Below are 18,782 nucleotides of genomic sequence, written 5' to 3' on the forward strand. Positions count from 1 at the left end.
AAGTTTAGTCTGGGTTGATAGTGGAGGTCACGTCGAGTCTTCAATGCATGTGCATGTACAAACACAGTGTTCGTGCACTTTTCAGAATCATCTGTAAGCCATTTATCTGTAACAATAATGAGTTTTAAATGAGATTTAAGTGTTTTGGGATCATAGCTTGTCGATAATAATTGTAAATATACCGCAACAACATGGACATTTAGGTAGGCATCAATTTGTTGCCACTGTGTCACTTCCTCGCGGGCTAACGTAAACATCACTGCATTTGCGTGTTGCAAACTAAACTTCCAGCGGCATTTAAACAGCCCATCTCGGCCCCCCGAACTTTATTTCATATGCCACTCGCTTCTTAGTTTGACGCGGAAAGCGATGGGTTTGCCAGGTTACATACCTGAGCTGTCGCCAAACGGGCTGGCTCGCAAGGTTAGCGTTCTACAATTCCAAGAAAGGGTTGAAAAGAAATAAGAAAAATAGTCCGTTTGCCGGCCGTGACAGGATGTGGGCAAACGCGTACAATCCTGGGAATTTTTTTATTGAAGTGATAAAAAGAAAAAGGTGCGGATGTTTGGCCTGCTTGCAATTTTCACGTGTGGTTCATACCCATGGCACGCCATAAGTGCAAATGATTTCTACCATTATAGTAAACTATCCATCACAAGTCCGCTTCTCACAAAGTATATCAATCAATCAATCAATCAATCAATCACACTTGTTAGACTTGTATTTGAAGGCAAGTCATTTTGTCAAAGTCATTTTTAACCGCTTCGCATTCGCTCACCTGTTGCTGATGACACGAGTGATTTTGACTAATTTGACATGGCAACACAGAGGCTGATACCTGACTGGACTGACTAAATAAATAAATAAGGAATACATTCATAACATCCACATATTGTAATGGGAGTAGCACAGCTGAGAGAAAGCTACCAAATGAAGGGAATAAACTATGAGGAAGAAATAACTACAATTTCATGGAACAAACACTTGGTTATAGATGTAGGTCAGCGCTTCTGATAGTTTAGACCAGCAGAGAGGTTCTTGCTGGCCCACCACTGGTTAGTACCAAACAAAGATGAAACAATGCGAGATAAGCAAAGGAAACTTGTCAACTGAAGAAGGAAGGCTCGTTTTATAACTCGGAATTAAACTCTGTATGCGGGCAATGATTAGTAGTTCCAAAGCCATCCCGCAACTGCGTTTCCAAGCCCACAGTTGGCTAACCGTATATTAGCGACAACCATTTCCAGCGCATGTGCGCGCCTTCCTGCTCGGAGCCAGAGGAGTTCTCGGTGTGGCAAATTTTGAAGTGGTACGGACGGGCCGGGAGCCAGCGTGCAGACACGAGGGGGTGGGGGTGGGGGGTTACTGCATCCTGTTTAGAAGTTCCAGCTTGAGGTGAGGGAAACGTGGCGAGAAACACAATGAACGCAGGTTTGTCAACAACATGTCAAGTTAAGGTCAGCATTTTTCTTCTATGGAGTGCGAGATGCCCCCCGAGGGCGCCGCATCGCACCGTCCAACTACGCTAGCGTTGCTTAGCTTGGACAAGAAACATCTGGTCTGAGTGGAAGCGAGCTGGCGAGGCAGGATGTGGAAGGAAGCCGGGTTGAGGCGGGAAATGTGGCCTACCGGCCCCAAAACGTGCAACATGTGCGTAAACCCCCTAAGCGGCAGATACAGTGGTGGCCTCCGCCCCAGAGAAGATGTTGGGATCGCAAACAAAAGCTGAGAAATGTTCCCAAAAGAGAGAGTTGGTGAGGCCATTTGGGGACTAAATAAAATTAAGACTGATTAGTTTCATCAGACATGGCTCTGCGTTTCTCGAAATGTATTTTCTGACACTATTTCAAAAATGCCTTTCATTTTTTTTCTTCTGCGTCAGGTTTTTGAGTCATTTTCATTTTTGTTTTAAAGTTTGGATTGGATTGCAGTATGGATTTTACCATGGTGGTAATTTATAGCGATGACGTACATTAAAAAAACAAAAAAATCCACATGCAGCTGAAACTGAACCATAATTCAGAATCAGTGCAAAAAGTTCATCTATAAAAGTTTACTCGCAACTCTGATTAAAAAATTGACCCAAAAAGTGTTGATGAGTGTTATCGATTGTCAAAATTGGCCTCTTTGTAGAAGTCAAGTACTTTTTTTTTGTTTCGTGTGTTTTTTTGGTTTGTTTGTTTTGTGAATAATCTGCTCTATTTCTGACTTGACTTCCACCTCAAAGTCCACAAAACAGCAATTTGTACCTTAGAAGAAGAAGAATCCTAAAAAGAATACTTTGCCATTTCTTTCTAATATTTGGGGATTTTTCTTTTTTTTTTGCATTTTTCCATCTCAAAACTTCAGTAAAAGGGAACTTTGATTCGCTCCTCTTTCATCTATAACTGCTTCAAACAACAAAGTGTATGCAGGAAAGTGGCTCAGATTGCACAATTGTCTGTGTCTTATGTGTTGTCTTGTATTATTTTGCCATTGTATGTTAACTTTTCTTTTGATGGCGGCGCGGGCAGCCGCAGCGGCTCCTCTTGTTGCATGTTTGTCTTGAGAGGAAAGAAATTTCATCTGTGCTGTTGGACAATAAAGTTGGACTTGAACTTGAACGTGAATATACTGATGTTTCTTGTATTTCTTTACTTTTCATCTAATACTCTGTGTTTTTCTTTTTTTTTTCATTTTTAACATGTGTTTTTCATGATTCCACTACTACAACTAAAAGGTTTGACATTTCAGGTTCAGCCTTTGTGAACAGTTGAGCGGCAAATGAAAAAGTGCAATAAATGTTGATGACGGAGGAAGACATATCAGGTATTGCCAATGAAATTCTGTAACGACGGCAGGCATGGCTAATTCAACCGACTTTTAGGAGACACTTCAAGGTCAACAAGTCCAAGGTTTTTAAGTCCGCCCTGGCCCGGTCCAGGAGGCTCATTTTTATTTGACGCTCTTCTTGGAAATAAGCGACTTTCTCTGAAACCTTCCTCAGCTGAAGGTGCAGTTGCCATGGTGAGGATTTGATGTGACCTGACGTTTGCTGAACCGAGCTGCCACTAAAGTGATGCAGAGAGCCATCATCCTTTTGGTTTGGCACTAATTGGCTGTTCTCCTTCTATAATAGATGTGTGTCCATTATTTGAGGACAGTCATACCTCGGTTTTCGACCATAATCCGCTCCAGAAGGCTCTTTGAAAAGCGATTTGTTCAAAATCCGAAACTATTTTATTTGCCCATGACTAGGGGCTAACACACTATGCAGAAATATCATAAAAACAGTCAGATTTGCATAAATCACAACAAACACGTCAGCTCACAATGAACGCTACACGAGGAAGCATCACTTCCTCGTGTAAGGAAGCCAAAAGGAGTCGAGTGGCATATTCGGATTTGCTCAGTCTGGTCGAAAACCGGTTTTTGGTCAAAATCCGAGGCGTAAAAATCTCAAATTTGGTCGAGAACAGAGACTTTCGAAAACCGAGGTTTAACTCTACTTTGCAAATATTTCATTTCAATTTTTTTTTTGTCTCAATGATGTATATTCGAATAAATTTGGATGTACAGTATTTTTGTCCTTTGTTTGTCTTTCACCTCATTGCTTTTGTACTTTTTGTCTAAGACTTTATTTTGTCTTATTTTTTAATAGAGTGTCAAATTGGAATATTTCTTTGATATTTTAGTATTTTGTAATATTATGTTTATATATTTTTTGTACTTTTCATCTTAATATAGTTTTTTCAGGTAAATATTTTTCTGCTTTTGTCTGTTCCCAACATTTTCCTTTTTTTAATTGGTCTATTTTTTTCATTTGTGTATTTTTCAATACTTAAAAAAAAAATTGATTTTTTTTTCATCCTTCATAATTGTTCTCATTTTTTTGTTTGATAAACATTGGTAATACTTTCCACAATAGCAATACCACCCAATTTGAAGAGATCTACTCTTTCCTTTGCCTATGTATTAAATATGACATTTTCTTGTCGTTTTGCTTCATGTGGTTGTGGAGCCATATTATGAAAACGTGTCAATAACCAAGTGCGCACTTTCATAGTTGGACAACATCGTTTGCAAGTGTCCACTCTTTAATATTCGGATTGCACTCGATCTCTGGAAAGTACTGGGAGTCGGCATAAGGTTCAAATTAAAGCGTGTTGTGCTGCCTGGCTCGCTTGTTTTTCTTTTTTTTTCTTTTTTTTTTCCTTCCCCTGCCTGTCCATCGGATGTTTTCATAACCAAACCAAATGTGTGCTCAGAGTGGGCCAAAAGCACTCAGGAGAGAGAAGAGCCCTGAAGCCAAAAATGCTGGAGTCACATTGTTGAATTGAATTTCCGCTGCCCCGCGGACGTCCGTCAAGCTGGTTTGCCATCTCCTGTCAGCCTGCTTCACCCCGAGTCTTATCACAATCATTTTTGGGATTGCCCGGTAGTAAAAGGTGACATTCATGCACTGCGCGGCTCCACCAGTAAGAGCCGAGGCACATACAGTATTTGACATGAGAAAAATACACCCGGCAAAACACGATGCACAAAGTAAAGCGGTATCGAGGAAACGGTGATCTCGTCCCAATTTGCACAGGGCGAAATGTGAGTCTGTTTAGGTCGTCAACATTTTGCCATTTTTCTATGATATGAATGGCAACAGCTGGATACACAAGTTAATTGGAATTTCTGCCATCTAGTGGAAGAGCACAGAATGGTTCTGCCTGTCACTGTATGCTGCTGGCAATAAAATTACATTATCTGGAGTTAATTAAAAAAAACACTCTTTCGACCAATGAACTAAGAACGGAGTTGTGCTTTGCGTCTATTTTTGTAATTGTTCAATGCTACCTCATATGTTGTAATATCCTCCAATGTTCTTTTTAATAGTATTTAATATTTATTATCTACTGTTCAATATTTTGCGAGTATTTTTCAATTTTTTTCTTTTTTATCCATCCATCCATCTTCTAATCCGGTTATACTCACGAGGGTAGCAGGGCATGCTGGAGCCTATCCCAGCTTTCTTCAGGCAGTAGGCGGGGGACACCCTGAACCCATTGCCCGCCAATCGCAGGACACACATAGCTGAACAACCATCCGCGCTCACACTCACACCTTGGGAGAATTTGGTGTGCCCAATCAACCTGCCACGCATGTTTTTGGAATGAGGGAGGAAACCGGAGTGCCCAAAGAAACGTGGAGGGAAAAAAAAAAAACAATCAAGGCTTTTCCACTACTTGTCAAATAGTTGTCACTTGTTGACAAGGGCATTGCTCAAGGTCGAATATCCAAACGTTTCCATTGCTCGAGAGCGTGTGGAGAGACAGCATCTCTCGGGTGAATTGCAGAATATTTTAGGCGTGAAGCCATCACACAACCGCAGGAACGTTTTCATTACTTGCCAGGGCTTCCGCAACACTCTCTGCACCTGTACGGTATGTACAATAGACAACATCTGCTCTCTCAGCTGAAACACTGGAATACAACGTGCTCTTTAAGTGTGCGCACGCACAGAAACACACACACACACACACACACACACACACACACACACACACACACACACACACACATACATTCATTCATTCACATGGGAGGTGATGACAGTTACACTCATGCCCATTCACGCACACCCAACTGTGTGGCAGCACAAGCTCAGTGACAGGGTCAAGCAGGACAAGCAGCATATTTGCATTTTTTTTTTTTTTTTTGGGGGGGGATAAACAGCAGCCTCCCAGAAAGTTCATGCGCGGAACCGGCTGATATTTACGCAACCCGTCATGAAATTCCACCACTGTCCTTAAAAGGATACGCGAAGTAGGAAAAGTGCTTTATAAGGCCAGGTGCCGGATGTAAACATCCACCCGCTATGCTTTCTGACGACCATTAACTGAAGCGCATTAGCAAAATAACTTTGTTGTGCAATATTTTTCCACAAGTTTGTGTATTGAAATTATTTTTAATACGGAGGTCGTCCTCAACTCACGAATGGTCGACTTGCAAATATTCGTAGGTATGAACAAATGCTGACAGCTCTCCATAAATGTCATAAAATGCCATACTGCGTTCACAAGTTCATATTTTCAATTGGATCAGTATCCTAAAATGAAACAATATATTACAAAAGAAACAGGAAATTCCATTGAAACCACTGGAAATAATTAGTATTATTTGAAAATGTATGGGCGGCCCGGTGATCCAGTGGTTAGCACGTCGGCCTCACAGGGCAGAGGTGCAGGGTTCAATTCGGCTCCGGCCTCCCTGTGTGGAGTTTGCATGTTCTCCCCCGGCCTGGGTGGGTTTTCTCCGGGTACTCCGGTTTCCTCCCACCATCTAAAAACATGCATGGCAGGCTGATGGAACACTCTAAATTGTCCCTAGGTGTGATTGTGAGCACAAACGGTTGTTCGTTTATGCAAGCCCTGCGATTGGCTGGCAACCGGTTCAGGGTGTCCTCCACCTACTGCCCGAAGACAGCTGGAATAGGCTCCAGCACCCACCGCCACCTTTGTGAGGATAAGTGGATCGGAAAATGGATGGATGGATGAATGAAAATGTATGTCGTTTGAAGGTCCTTACTCAGACCGCCCTCTGCTGGAACACGACAATTCAGTGAGTTACGTTTTGACTGGCATTTTGCTCCATGTGTGCAGTAAGGGATGACACACGACATATTTTTTTTTACATTTTGTCCAATATTTTTGGCATGACTTTCTATTGTCCATGTAATATTTCTGTTTATTTCTTTTATTTTCTTCTTCCTCGTGCATTTCCCATCTTGTGTTTTTCTCCCTTGTTTTTGCAGTTGTCGTATTTTCCAAATATTTGTGAATTTTTCATCTCATTGTTTGGCTTCTTCGAGAGTACAGTTAGGACCAAACATACAAAACTCTTCCTGCGTATTTCCCTGCACGCATCTGCCTTTTAATTTGCTTTCCGGCGGGTTTTAACTGAAGCGTGTGAGCCAAATAACTTGGGCTGGGGGGAAGTAAATTATTCCTAGTTGTTAAGTTAGAGAAGCGGATCTTTGTGTTTATTATTGCTCATAATCAATTTTACAGGCGCCCTTGCACACACACACACACACACGCACGTACACACACACACACACACACACACACACACACACACACACACAGACACGCACACACACGCATGTACACATGGAAATGAGTCATGTTTCAGCAAGACGCAAAGAGAGTTGACAAAGACTCCAAAAGACCTCATGGCAGATAAGAATATTGTTAACCAATACCTTCTACTTTGTTTTTTCCCCCCCTCTTCCTTAGCATCATATCATGCCCTATCTTGAAAATTATACATCCATTGATCCATTTTCTGAATATAGTTTAAAAAAAAAAAAAAAAAGCTGATTTCCTGTGTGGCAACAACAAAGTAAGTTTCCTTTTCATCTTTTCTTACCGAGCAGCATATCCTGCATTATCCTCAATTGAGCTTAATTTCAAGGCAGCGCCATTAAAATACGACTAATCACACAACGAGCATTCAATGTGACTTGAAAACAGATAGCAGGGTCCACTTTGATTCTATTTTCTTCTTCCTGAGCGGTAGATTTTGCACGCATTTCTCAAACAGTGACATCAAAACTATTCATACTACAAACACGCAATGTACTGTAAAACCAGCTAACAGGTTTCAATTTTTCCTCAATTCGGTTTTTCCCGAGCAGCATCTCATGCACTCTCTTAAATTTAGAAGCAAATGTCTGCGTTCAGAAGGCAACGTGACGAAAAGCCAACTAGCATAAGACCAGTTTTGGGTGCTATGTCTTCTTAATTCATGCACCATCATCAATTAAGAAGCTTATTTTTTTATATCGTGGACTTGACATCAACATCAATTAAAATCCCCACGAAAAGTGTGCATTGTGATGTAAAATCTAGATACCGGTAGTTGGTTCCAGTTATTTACTACTTTCTTCTTCCTGAGCAGCTTATCCTGCACTGTCTGGAATTAGGAAGCTTCCTGCATCGATCCCTTTGACTTTTTCCATGCTTGGATCAACCGAGACAATGCACCAATTCTCCCATGAGTCCAATGTTTAACATAAAGAATGTCAAAAAGTGTGTGTAAAAAAACAAACAAAAAACACCTCTTCAGTTATCATGGTTTTATGACGACTACATTAATCAAGTTACATAATTTTCAATTTCTCTTTTTTTGTTGGGAGGGCAGGGCAAAAATTCAATCATGGATCGTGTTCAACTTTACAAGGTCTACTGAATTTGTTTGCAATTGGTGCAAAATCCAAGTAAGGCAAAAGGTCTTTTTCTGCGAGCACATTGCTGCAATGTAATAGATGTGCACTAGAGGGAGATGTTGAAGTCCACCGCAACTTAGCTCAAAGTGCCAAGAAACTCAACTGTATTGTAATTAGGTCATCTTACCTAACAAATCAATTGTATGATGACACACATATATACTGTTATTATTTTAGAGCAAAGTTTGTATTTATACAAATCTATTGACCAAGTGGGAGATGTCAATATTTGGAACTGAATGAAACGGGCCCCAAATTGCACCGATCCATCTGTAATTACAGTGAAACTCCTCTATAACGAAACCTACATGTGCGAAAATCCCCCCTAGTGTGAAAAAATCTTCATGCATGAAAGCCATTCCCTCTTTTCTGCTTTCCCCTACAACGAAAAGACTCCCTGTTGCGTAATACGAAATCCTTTTCTCCACCATAGCCTCGCAATGAGGTTCACTCCAACGTAAACAAGCCTTCCGCAAAAGTCTAATGCGACCTCAGCCTGCCACAGCGACTCCTACTGCTTAGCTCGGAAACCGCAACAGCAACAAACACACTGGTTTACACATGCGCAGTAGTACAGGAAGTATTTATTGTTTGTTTCAGACGCAGCACGAATGTTGCATTGCTAAAATGGCTACAAAACGGACTTTTGCAGACCAAGGAGTGAAGAAAAGAAAAGCCTTAACGGTTGAAGGCAGGATAAAAGTCATAAAAATGAAAGATGGAGGAAGCAAAGTAAAAGACATTATGCAAGAAAGTGATATAAGTGAAAGTGAATGCTGATCATAAATTTCGCAATTTCTTTCCCCTTTTTTTCTTTCTACGCTGGCTATATGAAGTGTCAAATAAGTGTATGCTCATACTTATGCACTAATGGAATAAAAATAGAGCACACATATACGTTTTTGTGTGTGTGTGTGTGTGTGTGTGTGTGTGTGTGTGTGTGTGTGTGTGTGTGTGTGTGTGTGTGTGTGTGTGTGTGTGTGAGACATTATTTGCTCTAGTGAAAAGTCCCCTGTTGTGAAAGATAGATTCTGGCTGCAAACATGATTTCGTTGTAGAGGACTTTCACTGTAACAGTGCACTGTTCACGCAACACATCTGTCTTCAAGGCGTTGGATTGGCTGTTTTGGGAAAGGAATAAAAGGGTACGGGGGTTAAAAAAAAAGCATGTTTTTCCTCAGGGCATGAAGCTCTCCCCTCATCCTTATTCTTCCTCTCATCCTGCGTAAAACGGCTGATTGGAAAACAAAATGCCAACAACATGAGCGATTGATAAAACGTCAATGCAGAGTAATAAGGTCAACTTGTTGACTATTCTCTTCAGCCCCTAATTTGTATTGTTTGCTCATAATTTCTTTTTTTTTTTTTCCAGTATGACAATATTTTTCATGTCACTATCTAGTCCATTCGTGCCAAATACTTGTGAAGAAAACAAACAAGTTAAAATGTTACTTGGCATCCATTGAGCCTAAAATAATGTATCTGATCCTTTACTCAGATTTTCACCACAAAATGTAACGGGTTGCCATGTTCTCCCTTCAAAAGCTGCCAGTCACGCCAGTTTATGGCAAGAGCGTGCTCTTGGACCACCCAAGAAGTCTACACACATACTAAGTCAGTATGTGTGTCACTGGGATGTGTGAGGGGTTGTGGGTGAGGAGGAGGAGGAAGAGGACGTGGTTTTGGCGGTTTCTGTCTTTGGGATTGGAATACCACGGAAACCCCCGACTTCCTTTTAGGTTAATATCAACACACGGAATTCAAGACACAAGTCATTCTGGAAGGAGTAAGTCAGCAGTGATTGTGGTTTGCAGAGGCACTACAGCAAGAAAAGGCCCAGTCAAGGCAGGGAACGGTGGTCAGGTCATTAGGTACACCCGCACGGAAAAGTAATTGGAAATTACACAAGCATTACATTTGACAATATTTTCAGGAGTATATCAGACCAATAACTACACCCGCACGGAAAAGTAATTGGAAATTACACAGTTTGACAATATTTTCAGGAGTATATCAGACCAATAATGCAAAATTTTGCTTTTTTGGGGGGGACCAGAAAAAAAAGTCAAACAATTATAACAAAGTTGTGTCAAATTTTATACATTAAAAAAATATACCAATTTGAATATTTGCATGCAACAAGAATTTAATTTTGTGAGAATAAAGTTTTAAAAGACTATTTGAAAGGCATCCTTTAACCACCCCAAAAAACCTATTGTGACAATTAAGATGTACATTTATGAACCTGTGATTTTATTTCATGAGTATGATCTTGAGACTCATTGTTTGGTTGTTTTATGGTGTCTGCTGTTTTTGTGTTATTCATTTGACGGTCTTTGTTATTGTATTTGTATTCCATGTACAGCACTTAAGAAGAAGTGGTAGTTTTAATGTAATCTAAAAATAAAGTTGAGTTGAGTCATAATTTTATCATAAATTAAGATGAAAGTGGTAATGTTAAGAAAATCTCCAAAAGTAAAACTTAAATTTGAGGAAATATTAGATTTTCTGAGTCATAGGTTGATCAGGGGGAAAAAAATTGTAATTTGATGAAAAGTATGAAATACTCAGAGATTTCAGATGTATTTTTAATTACCAGAAAAAAAAAGAAAATTTTATTCTTTCCCAATAAGTCCAAAATGTGTGTATTAGTATGTCATCTAAAAAAAAATATTGCAAACCGTAAAAAAAATCCACAATTTTACAAGAATGAAATTTATGTGTTTTTGTATGTCATCTCAAAAAAAATATTGCAAACCGAAAAGATGAAATTTCATGAAAAATTCTATTTGTAAAAAAAATCCACAATTTTACAAGAATGAAATTTAAATTGTTGGAAGAATCGTTTTATGCAGTACACTACTTTTACAGGAAGAAAGTTTGAAATGTTTAAGAAATGAATTTGTAATTTTATAAAAAAAAGTAAATTACTGTGGTTATAGTTTCCCATGATGCTGAGAAAGGAGTGAGAAATTAGCCACTTTCCACGCCTGGTGTGTGGAAAGCATGTGTCATCGTTCTTACCCGCTTCTTTGCAAACAGCAGCGAGGTCGGCGCCGACGTAGCCGTGAGCTGCGTCAGCCAACTGTGTCACTTCCTGTGGGGTGGCTCCGCATGGGACCGAGCTCAGCTGCTTGTGCAGAATGTCGGCACGCTCGGCAGGACCGGGAACACCGACCTGTCGGAGGGTAATGGTGTTAGCGAACATATGACTGCATTGTGGCCACAACAGTTGAAAGTGATGTCCATAAAAATCTGGAATAGCATCAGTTACGACAACACGTACAAATAAAAATAGCTTTACATCACAATTGGCATTAGAATGAGAATAATTAAATCACAGGTGCCTAGAACAGACCCTTTGTGGAACTCCAGAGAAAAACATTTGGACAATGTAGTGGTTATAACTTGAGGAAAAACATTATTTGGCTTTTCCAGTAGGTACCTCCAGCTCCTTGTCGAAGCGTCCAGGTCGCCTCAGTGCCGGGTCAAGGGCGTGGGGTCGGTTTGTGGCCCCTAGAACCAGAAGCTGTCCCGAGTGGCCCTCCTGGATAAAATCAAGGACCATTTCAAAGATACAAACACAATGATGAGCACAAGTGAGGTTCAAATTGTAACAATCTGGCACCCAAAAAAAACATTTTAAAGCAGTGGTGCACTCCACAGAGGGGAAATGTCTTAAAAATCAGGAAAAAACATGTCCCATGTACAGTAATAATAATAATAAATACTGCATCAATATTCATAAATATTGCATCATATTTTCCCATAAAACAAGAAATGACAAGTTCCACTGAATTATTTTAATCAACATTTGAACAAAACATTGTAAACACTATTATTTGAAATACTGAACAAAAAATACATCTTTGAAGTAATGTGTGTGCTTTTTCGTGAACATGATTTTCATGGATTTCAATTACATACACATATACTGAAATATGTTTTGTTCTACACTATTTAAGTATTTATTTATTTTTACAGTGTGGCTAAATATACCGTAAGCCAGGGGTACAGAATCTTTTGTTCTTAGGTGCAATTCAATTATGACATGTAAAAAAAAATAATAATAATAATAATAACTTTTTTAATTTTTATATATATATATATATATATATATATATATATATTTTTTTTTTTTTTCTAACAGTCAAATGCATTGAGCAGTCAAATGCATATTTTTTCTTTTTGCTTTACTAAACATGTTAAAGAAGACAGGGATAAACAAAACAAACAGAAGTATGACATTTGAACGATATGAGCAAATAAAAGCTAAATTGACCGATTGACAGTCAAAAAAATCGTATCTCGCAATTTTCACCTTTCGGAGTGGGCTTCTGGTCCCAGTTAACCGTGAAAAACAAGGGATTACGCTCATAATATTAGTTTGTCATGAAAGTTTTATTGTTGCTTTGACTCAATGCTTTGCCTGTAGGAATGTCTTGATTACTAAATGAGGAAGATGAGCGTTCCTCCTTTGGCTAAGATTCCACACCAGTAAACCGTAATGCAGGCAGGAATGAAGGAGGAGACGGAGGAAGTGATTTGTCCAACAGACCAATCATGTGCATAACCTTGATCCTCTAGACAGGAAGCCATGTAGCACCTCTGAAAACAACTACTCCTAGCTGATAATCGTCCGGTCGTGGTGACCCGAGGTGATTTCCCTCCCAGGATTCGATTCATGGTGTGTGGAGGTCAAATCCAGAAAGCTGCCACAGTGTTTTTAGCATTCCCAATTACAACATGGGCCGACCCTCACGGAACACGCCTGAAAGCGTCAGTGTACATCAGTGGGAGGATAAGCTAAAAGAGCAGGGTTAGGCCCGGTCTCGAAAGGATACTTACAGAGCCGATCCCATCCATGAGAGTCAGGAGGGAGGCCACCACTCGTTTCTCCACCTCGTTCTGCGCGCCCTCTCGTTTGGGACAAAGAGCGTCCAACTCATCGATGAAGATGACCGAAGGTCTCCTGTCAAAAAAAAAAAAAAACAACTCACTTTCAGCAACATTTTCTGCACCTTTTCTGGCTTTGACGTAAACATAATATGTGGGAGGAAAAAAGTTGCAATACACAAGAAAAAGCTCAGAATATTACACAAATAAAACTGAAATTTGATGCAAAAATATTTATTTTCCAAAAACTGACATATTAGGAGAAAAAAAGTAGTAAGTATATGGAAACAAGATGTTGCTTTTATGAATAAAAGTAATGTTATCAATGCAGTGAAAATGAATCAATGAATGAATGAATAGATGCAGCACGGTGGTCGATTACGCGTCTGCCTGACAGCGCAGAGGTGCATTGTTTGATTCCGGCTCCGGCCTTCCTGTGTGGAGTTTGCATGTTCTCCCCCGGGCCTGCGTGGGTTTTCTCTGGGTACTCCGTTTTCCTCCCACATTCCAAAAACATGCATGGCAGGCTGAGTGAACACTCTAAATTGTCCCTTGGTGTGAGTGTGAGCGCGGATTGTTGCTTGTCTATGTGTGCCCTGTGATTGGCTGGCAACCAGTTCAGGGTGAACCCCCGTCTACTGCCTGAAGACAGCTGGGATAGGGTGATAGATAGATAGATCGATGTGACAATACAGCTGTAATTAGAACAGAGCCTTGGGAACTTCCCCAAAATGCTATGTTACTTAACGTCGATGTGTTTTGTATTACAAGAAAAAAATTAATATACATGAACACAAATAAGGCTGTTATTTTGTGGAAAGAAGTCATACTGTTTTTAAGGTGGTAAGTAGAGTACATCAAAACAAATCATTTTATGAATCATTTAAGTTAAGATATAATGTTACCAGTATCTCAGAAAGAAGTTGAAAAATTATGAGACTAAAGTTTTAAATGTATGGATACATGTAATCATGAGAAATTTGTAATTTACAATAGTGGACATAATCAACAGAATGAAGTATGTTATATATAAATTATATGAGGAAATCTGCAACTAGGAAAAAGATACTCACAATGATGTCATTTTAAAAGTGAGACTGCAATTTTATGAGAAGAAAGTTGAAATAAACTATATCCAAAAAAAATAGTTTAAAAAAAACTGTGGAAACATAATCCTGAACTCCCACATCTTTTTTTTTTTTTTTTTTTTTTTTTTGGAGAAACAATGACAATTTCATTGAAGTCCTATGGGCGGTGATAAGGTCTTTTACAAAATCATTCGGACTAACTGGGAAAAATGAAAAAAAAAAGTTCAACGTGTTCACGTTTAAACGCAACATTAAAAAGTTACCTTTTTGATGCCTCGGTGAATATTTGCCTCAGCTTCTCTTCGGTTTCGCCATAGAACCTGAAGAGGAATATTACAACCCCCACTCAGATTGTATGATGGTAATGACATGGAGTTTGGCATTAGCCTAGCATTAGCCTCACTTGCTCATGATTTCCGGACCGTTGATCACAGTCATGTGAGCGCCCACCTCGTTGGCGATGGCTCGTCCGATCATGGTCTTTCCCGTGCCGGGAGGTCCGTACAGAAGAACTCCTCGCGGAGTGGGGATGCCTGGTGAAGACAAAAGCTTCATTTAGAATTTCAGCAAGGCTAAATGCTCATTTAAAAAAAATATCTCTCATTTTAAAAAAATGAAATTACAAGAACAACAATTCTACAGGCAAAAAAAAACCCATACTTTTTCGTATTTAATTTTACATACGTTGTATTTTTAGGAGGGGGGGAAAAAAGTTGAAAAATATCATTTAAAAAAAGCTTAAATCTTACAGCAAAAAAAGTGAGCAAAATAATGGAGCTGTAGTTTTCAAACAAAAAGGTCATTTTATCAGGTGTTTGTTATTCAATATATATATGTTTCAATATTACTTAGTCACAATGACAAAAACTTTTACAAAAAAACGTTAAAAGAGAAAAAAAGTTCAAGTGCACTTGTTTGTCATGGCGCTTACGACCTTTAGGCACTCCTCTCATGGCTCACAAAATAGCAAATCTAAAATATATATCTGCAATGTAGTAAAGCCGCTAAAAGTGAATTGTGATATTGCGAGGACGACTGTATTTTGTGAAATTGTAATTTTAGGACCAAAATAAAATGCAGTTTTACAACAACAAAAGTCAAAACAAAAGAAACTCTAATAATAGAGCGATTATGTTACAATTTCATGCAAAAAGCTTACTCTGTGGGAATTTTGTGCTCCTCATAACTTTACAAATGTATTCTTCTTGCAACGTTATTCTCTCCATGTAACAACCGAAATAATGTTTTACCTCTGACATTTCTAGTTTTATTTGTTGAGTGTCCTGAAAGTTGTTTTTATGAACAGAATATATTTTGGACTTGTCATTACATACCGTAGTTGGAGAAGAGTTGAGGGTGTTTGAGAGGCAGCTCTATTGTCTCTTTGATGACATCCAATTGGCTGCTGAGGCCGCCAATCATGCTGTATGTCACTTTTGCTCTTTTGGCTTCGACATCCTCCTGAATGGCTTTGCTTGGAAAACTAAGCTTGGTGGTCGAGGCCAGACGGTAGAAGGTGTCAGTACTCGACAAACCAGCAGAGGGCGCTATGGGAGTTTGTAGAGGACATTCTGTGCTGAAGGAACCCTCCAAGACGGTAGTGTTTGCCTCACAGTCAGCAGGGGAGTCAAGTTGGTTCAAAATGGGAGAATCCAGGGAGAGGGCAGGCAGGCAGGCGGCGGGTCGGTGTGGTGTGCTGGCCGCGGGGGTCCCCTGAGGACTGCTGGTGTCATCTAAGGCCAGCAGGCTGAGCTGGAGGGAGAGGTCGGCGGGGGTAGAGTCCAGCACTGACGACTCCTCTGTGCCATTGGAAGGAGGAGGAGGAGGAAGAGGGACAGACGGCCTTTGGAGGGTGCCACCGTCTTCTCCTCGTACACTTTGCACGTAAAGACTGCATGGCCGGCCAAAATATGTGAGGGACACAACGTTGCCAGGAAGAATGACGCTTCCAACTGGTGGGGAGGGGGGGTGACACATGAAATAGCTATACATATTATTTGTTTTGTTTGTAAAGTGCCCTGAAAACTGTTGTAAAAAGTTCTTACAAAAATAAAATATTTTTATGCTGATAATTGGTCACATCAAAACCAGAATTTCCCCCATTACGGGACAAATCTCATTTCAGTACAATCTCATTCTGTTCCATTCCATGTGCTGGGAACTTACCTAAAGAATTGAGCAGGAAGCTCTTGAACTCGTCTGTGTTTAATTTTTCATCAACAGATCTGAAAGAATGACAATGCACCGAATGTGAGCGCTGCAGTTGCGCAAAGAGAACAACAGGCGGCAGTCTCTCACTTCTGACATGATCGGAACAAGGAAACTTTGGAAAGGAATTCAACTGTTGTGAAAGCTCAATTTGTTCCATTAAAAACTAATAAATAAATCTTAAACTAGTGCTTTTAATAACAGTTTATGAATTATATTTACAAATATTTACATTACAATGCAATTTTGCCATAATTTCAAAGGGATTAGGTGTATGATTGAATGAGCTGGTGGTGAATAGCAGATGCTTTTAATTTGCGAGCAGGATGCAAAGAGGCCACTCGCTGAGGGGGAACACCTTAGCCCCGCCTTGTCGCCATGGTAATGAAAGTCAGTGATTTCAACCAGATATTCTTTACCCTTTGTCTATTTTGACTGAATAATGTCAGATTACATCAGATATCCTTTATCAAAACACCTGGAAGATTTTTTTTTAAAGTGTGAAAAAAAATTGTGTCATATAGCCTCTCGTATCGGATTTGTCTTGAAAATAGGCCAACCTCGGAGAGAGAATGACTTCCTGGGCTTGAAGCACAGGACCCGTCACTGGCTGAAGCATGATTGCATCACCGCATTTCACTTTCAGGTTGCTCTGTGCACCCTTGTGGAGGCCGACTTTCCCACTGGGGAACGCAGCCACAGGCCATCCCACACACACCTGTCAACATGGACAAAACACAAAATAGCGGCTCACTGAACAAGATGAAGACTTGTAATGTTATGAATAGGAAAAACTGTGATTTGAACAAGAACATTTGTAATTATTACAAAAAAATAGTCATAACTTTAGACAAAAGGGGCTAAATATTACAAACGTAAACTCAGGTTTTTTTTTTTTTTGGTCCAAACATTACCAGAAGTCATAATTTAATGAAGTGGACAAAATATTGTATCAAATGACATTAAAATGGAACAAGAATAAAGATGTAATTTTACAAGGAAGAAAGCCCGGTATTAGAAGAATAAATTTTAATCTACGAGGTTTTTCTTCTTCCGGATAGTAAGCCTACCTCCTGTCGCCCCGTGGCACTCGTGAGGAGAACAGGTCTGCCGATGCTGACGCCATTTGACTTCAGCGAATTCAGGCTCAGTTGTGCAAGTGACCATCTGCAACTTTTCGGCGTTTTGTCATCAGCTGTGAAACACAAAAAGATGAAAAAAGACCCATCCATCCATCCATTTTCTAATCCACTTCTCCTCACGTGTGTCGCGGGCGTGCTGGAGCCTATCCCAGCTGTCTACGGGCAGTAGGCGGGGTACACCCTGAACTGGTTGCCAGCCAATCGTAGGGCACAAACAAAGACCCTGTAAAATACTCATGTGGCAGCATTGCCATACAACAGCAGGGTGTCCTAATAGTTATCATGTCCGCATTGCAGCTCTGATGTCCGAGTTTAAAAAATCTTAAGTAATGCAGCTTCATCCTACATTCTGAATACATACATTTTTGGTTCATTGTTTATAGGTCGGAATGTGAGTGTATATAGTTGTTTGAGTGGATGTGTGCTGTGACTGGGTCGGGAGCGACCATTGTGGACCCCTTCCTTTCTCGCCCAGTCAGATGTAATAGGCTCTAGTTCACCCGACAATGACATGCAGTTTCTTGAATTACGACGAGGTTTACAGTGGTGACAAATTATTACCGAATAATCCGTTGCACTTCGTTTTAAGATGCGATCGCGTGGCGTGCATATGAATGCTGTCTAAGTATGAAACACTTAGACAGATGATTAACTCTTCTCGCTCGTGAATTGTGGTGTTGATGTTGATACACTTCCAAGTTTTAATGCAATTTTTCTCTGCACAGGACATTCGCACGACACCTTAACTATCCCAAACGCATCGATGAGGACGACTTTGTCGTATCATCAGAAGGTAAAATGAATCAGGCAACTCGTAGCTGTATTCTTGGTGTTGTCACAATAAAACGTTAATTGAATATCAAGCCAGCGTGCACCTTTCTCAACGAAGTCGATGACAGTGAAGGAGTTGCTGCTTTTACTCCCCTCGTGACTGGAACTGTCGAAGTTGCTCGAGTCACAGGAGCCGTCTCCTTCGTTTAATCGTTTCGATTTGCTTTTATTTTTCTTAGAAGACATAACAAGATGAAGAAATGTGGCACACGTGAGGACGAATTCTGCATAAACACCCGGCGAAGGATGTCTTCCGGGTTAAAAGTTGAACACGTCCCCTTTTACCGTAATGCCTCAAAGTATGAACAAAGCTCACTGTGTTTCAAACTCTCTCTCTCTCTCTCTCTCTCTCTCTCTCTC

At 40.0% G+C, this 18,782-nt stretch overlaps 1 protein-coding gene across 2 annotated transcripts in view; it reads right to left on the minus strand.

The window, feature by feature from the left end:
- Positions 1-18,678, minus strand: part of afg2a (AFG2 AAA ATPase homolog A) — a 169,460-nt gene extending 150,782 nt beyond the window's left edge. Inside the window, exons 1-10 of one of the 2 annotated variants that reach the window (XM_019892197.1) lie at positions 18,467-18,677; positions 17,520-17,644; positions 17,010-17,167; positions 16,408-16,466; positions 15,576-16,193; positions 14,645-14,774; positions 14,505-14,561; positions 13,106-13,229; positions 11,703-11,804; positions 11,282-11,435 (exon numbers count right to left, since the gene is read on the minus strand). In XM_019892197.1, coding sequence (XP_019747756.1) covers positions 11,282-11,435; positions 11,703-11,804; positions 13,106-13,229; positions 14,505-14,561; positions 14,645-14,774; positions 15,576-16,193; positions 16,408-16,466; positions 17,010-17,167; positions 17,520-17,644; positions 18,467-18,608 — 1,669 coding nt within the window. In that variant the 5' untranslated portion in view covers positions 18,609-18,677. Of the gene's footprint in view, positions 1-11,281; positions 11,436-11,702; positions 11,805-13,105; positions 13,230-14,504; positions 14,562-14,644; positions 14,775-15,575; positions 16,194-16,407; positions 16,467-17,009; positions 17,168-17,519; positions 17,645-18,466 lie in introns of both variants that reach the window. The other variant, XM_019892198.1, reaches the window with a different exon arrangement.
- Positions 18,679-18,782: the final 104 nt, after the last annotated feature.

Source organism: Hippocampus comes, unplaced genomic scaffold (genome assembly GCF_001891065.2).
Source record: "Hippocampus comes isolate QL1 unplaced genomic scaffold, H_comes_QL1_v1.1 scaffold129, whole genome shotgun sequence".
Classification (NCBI taxonomy): Eukaryota; Metazoa; Chordata; class Actinopteri; order Syngnathiformes; family Syngnathidae; genus Hippocampus; species Hippocampus comes.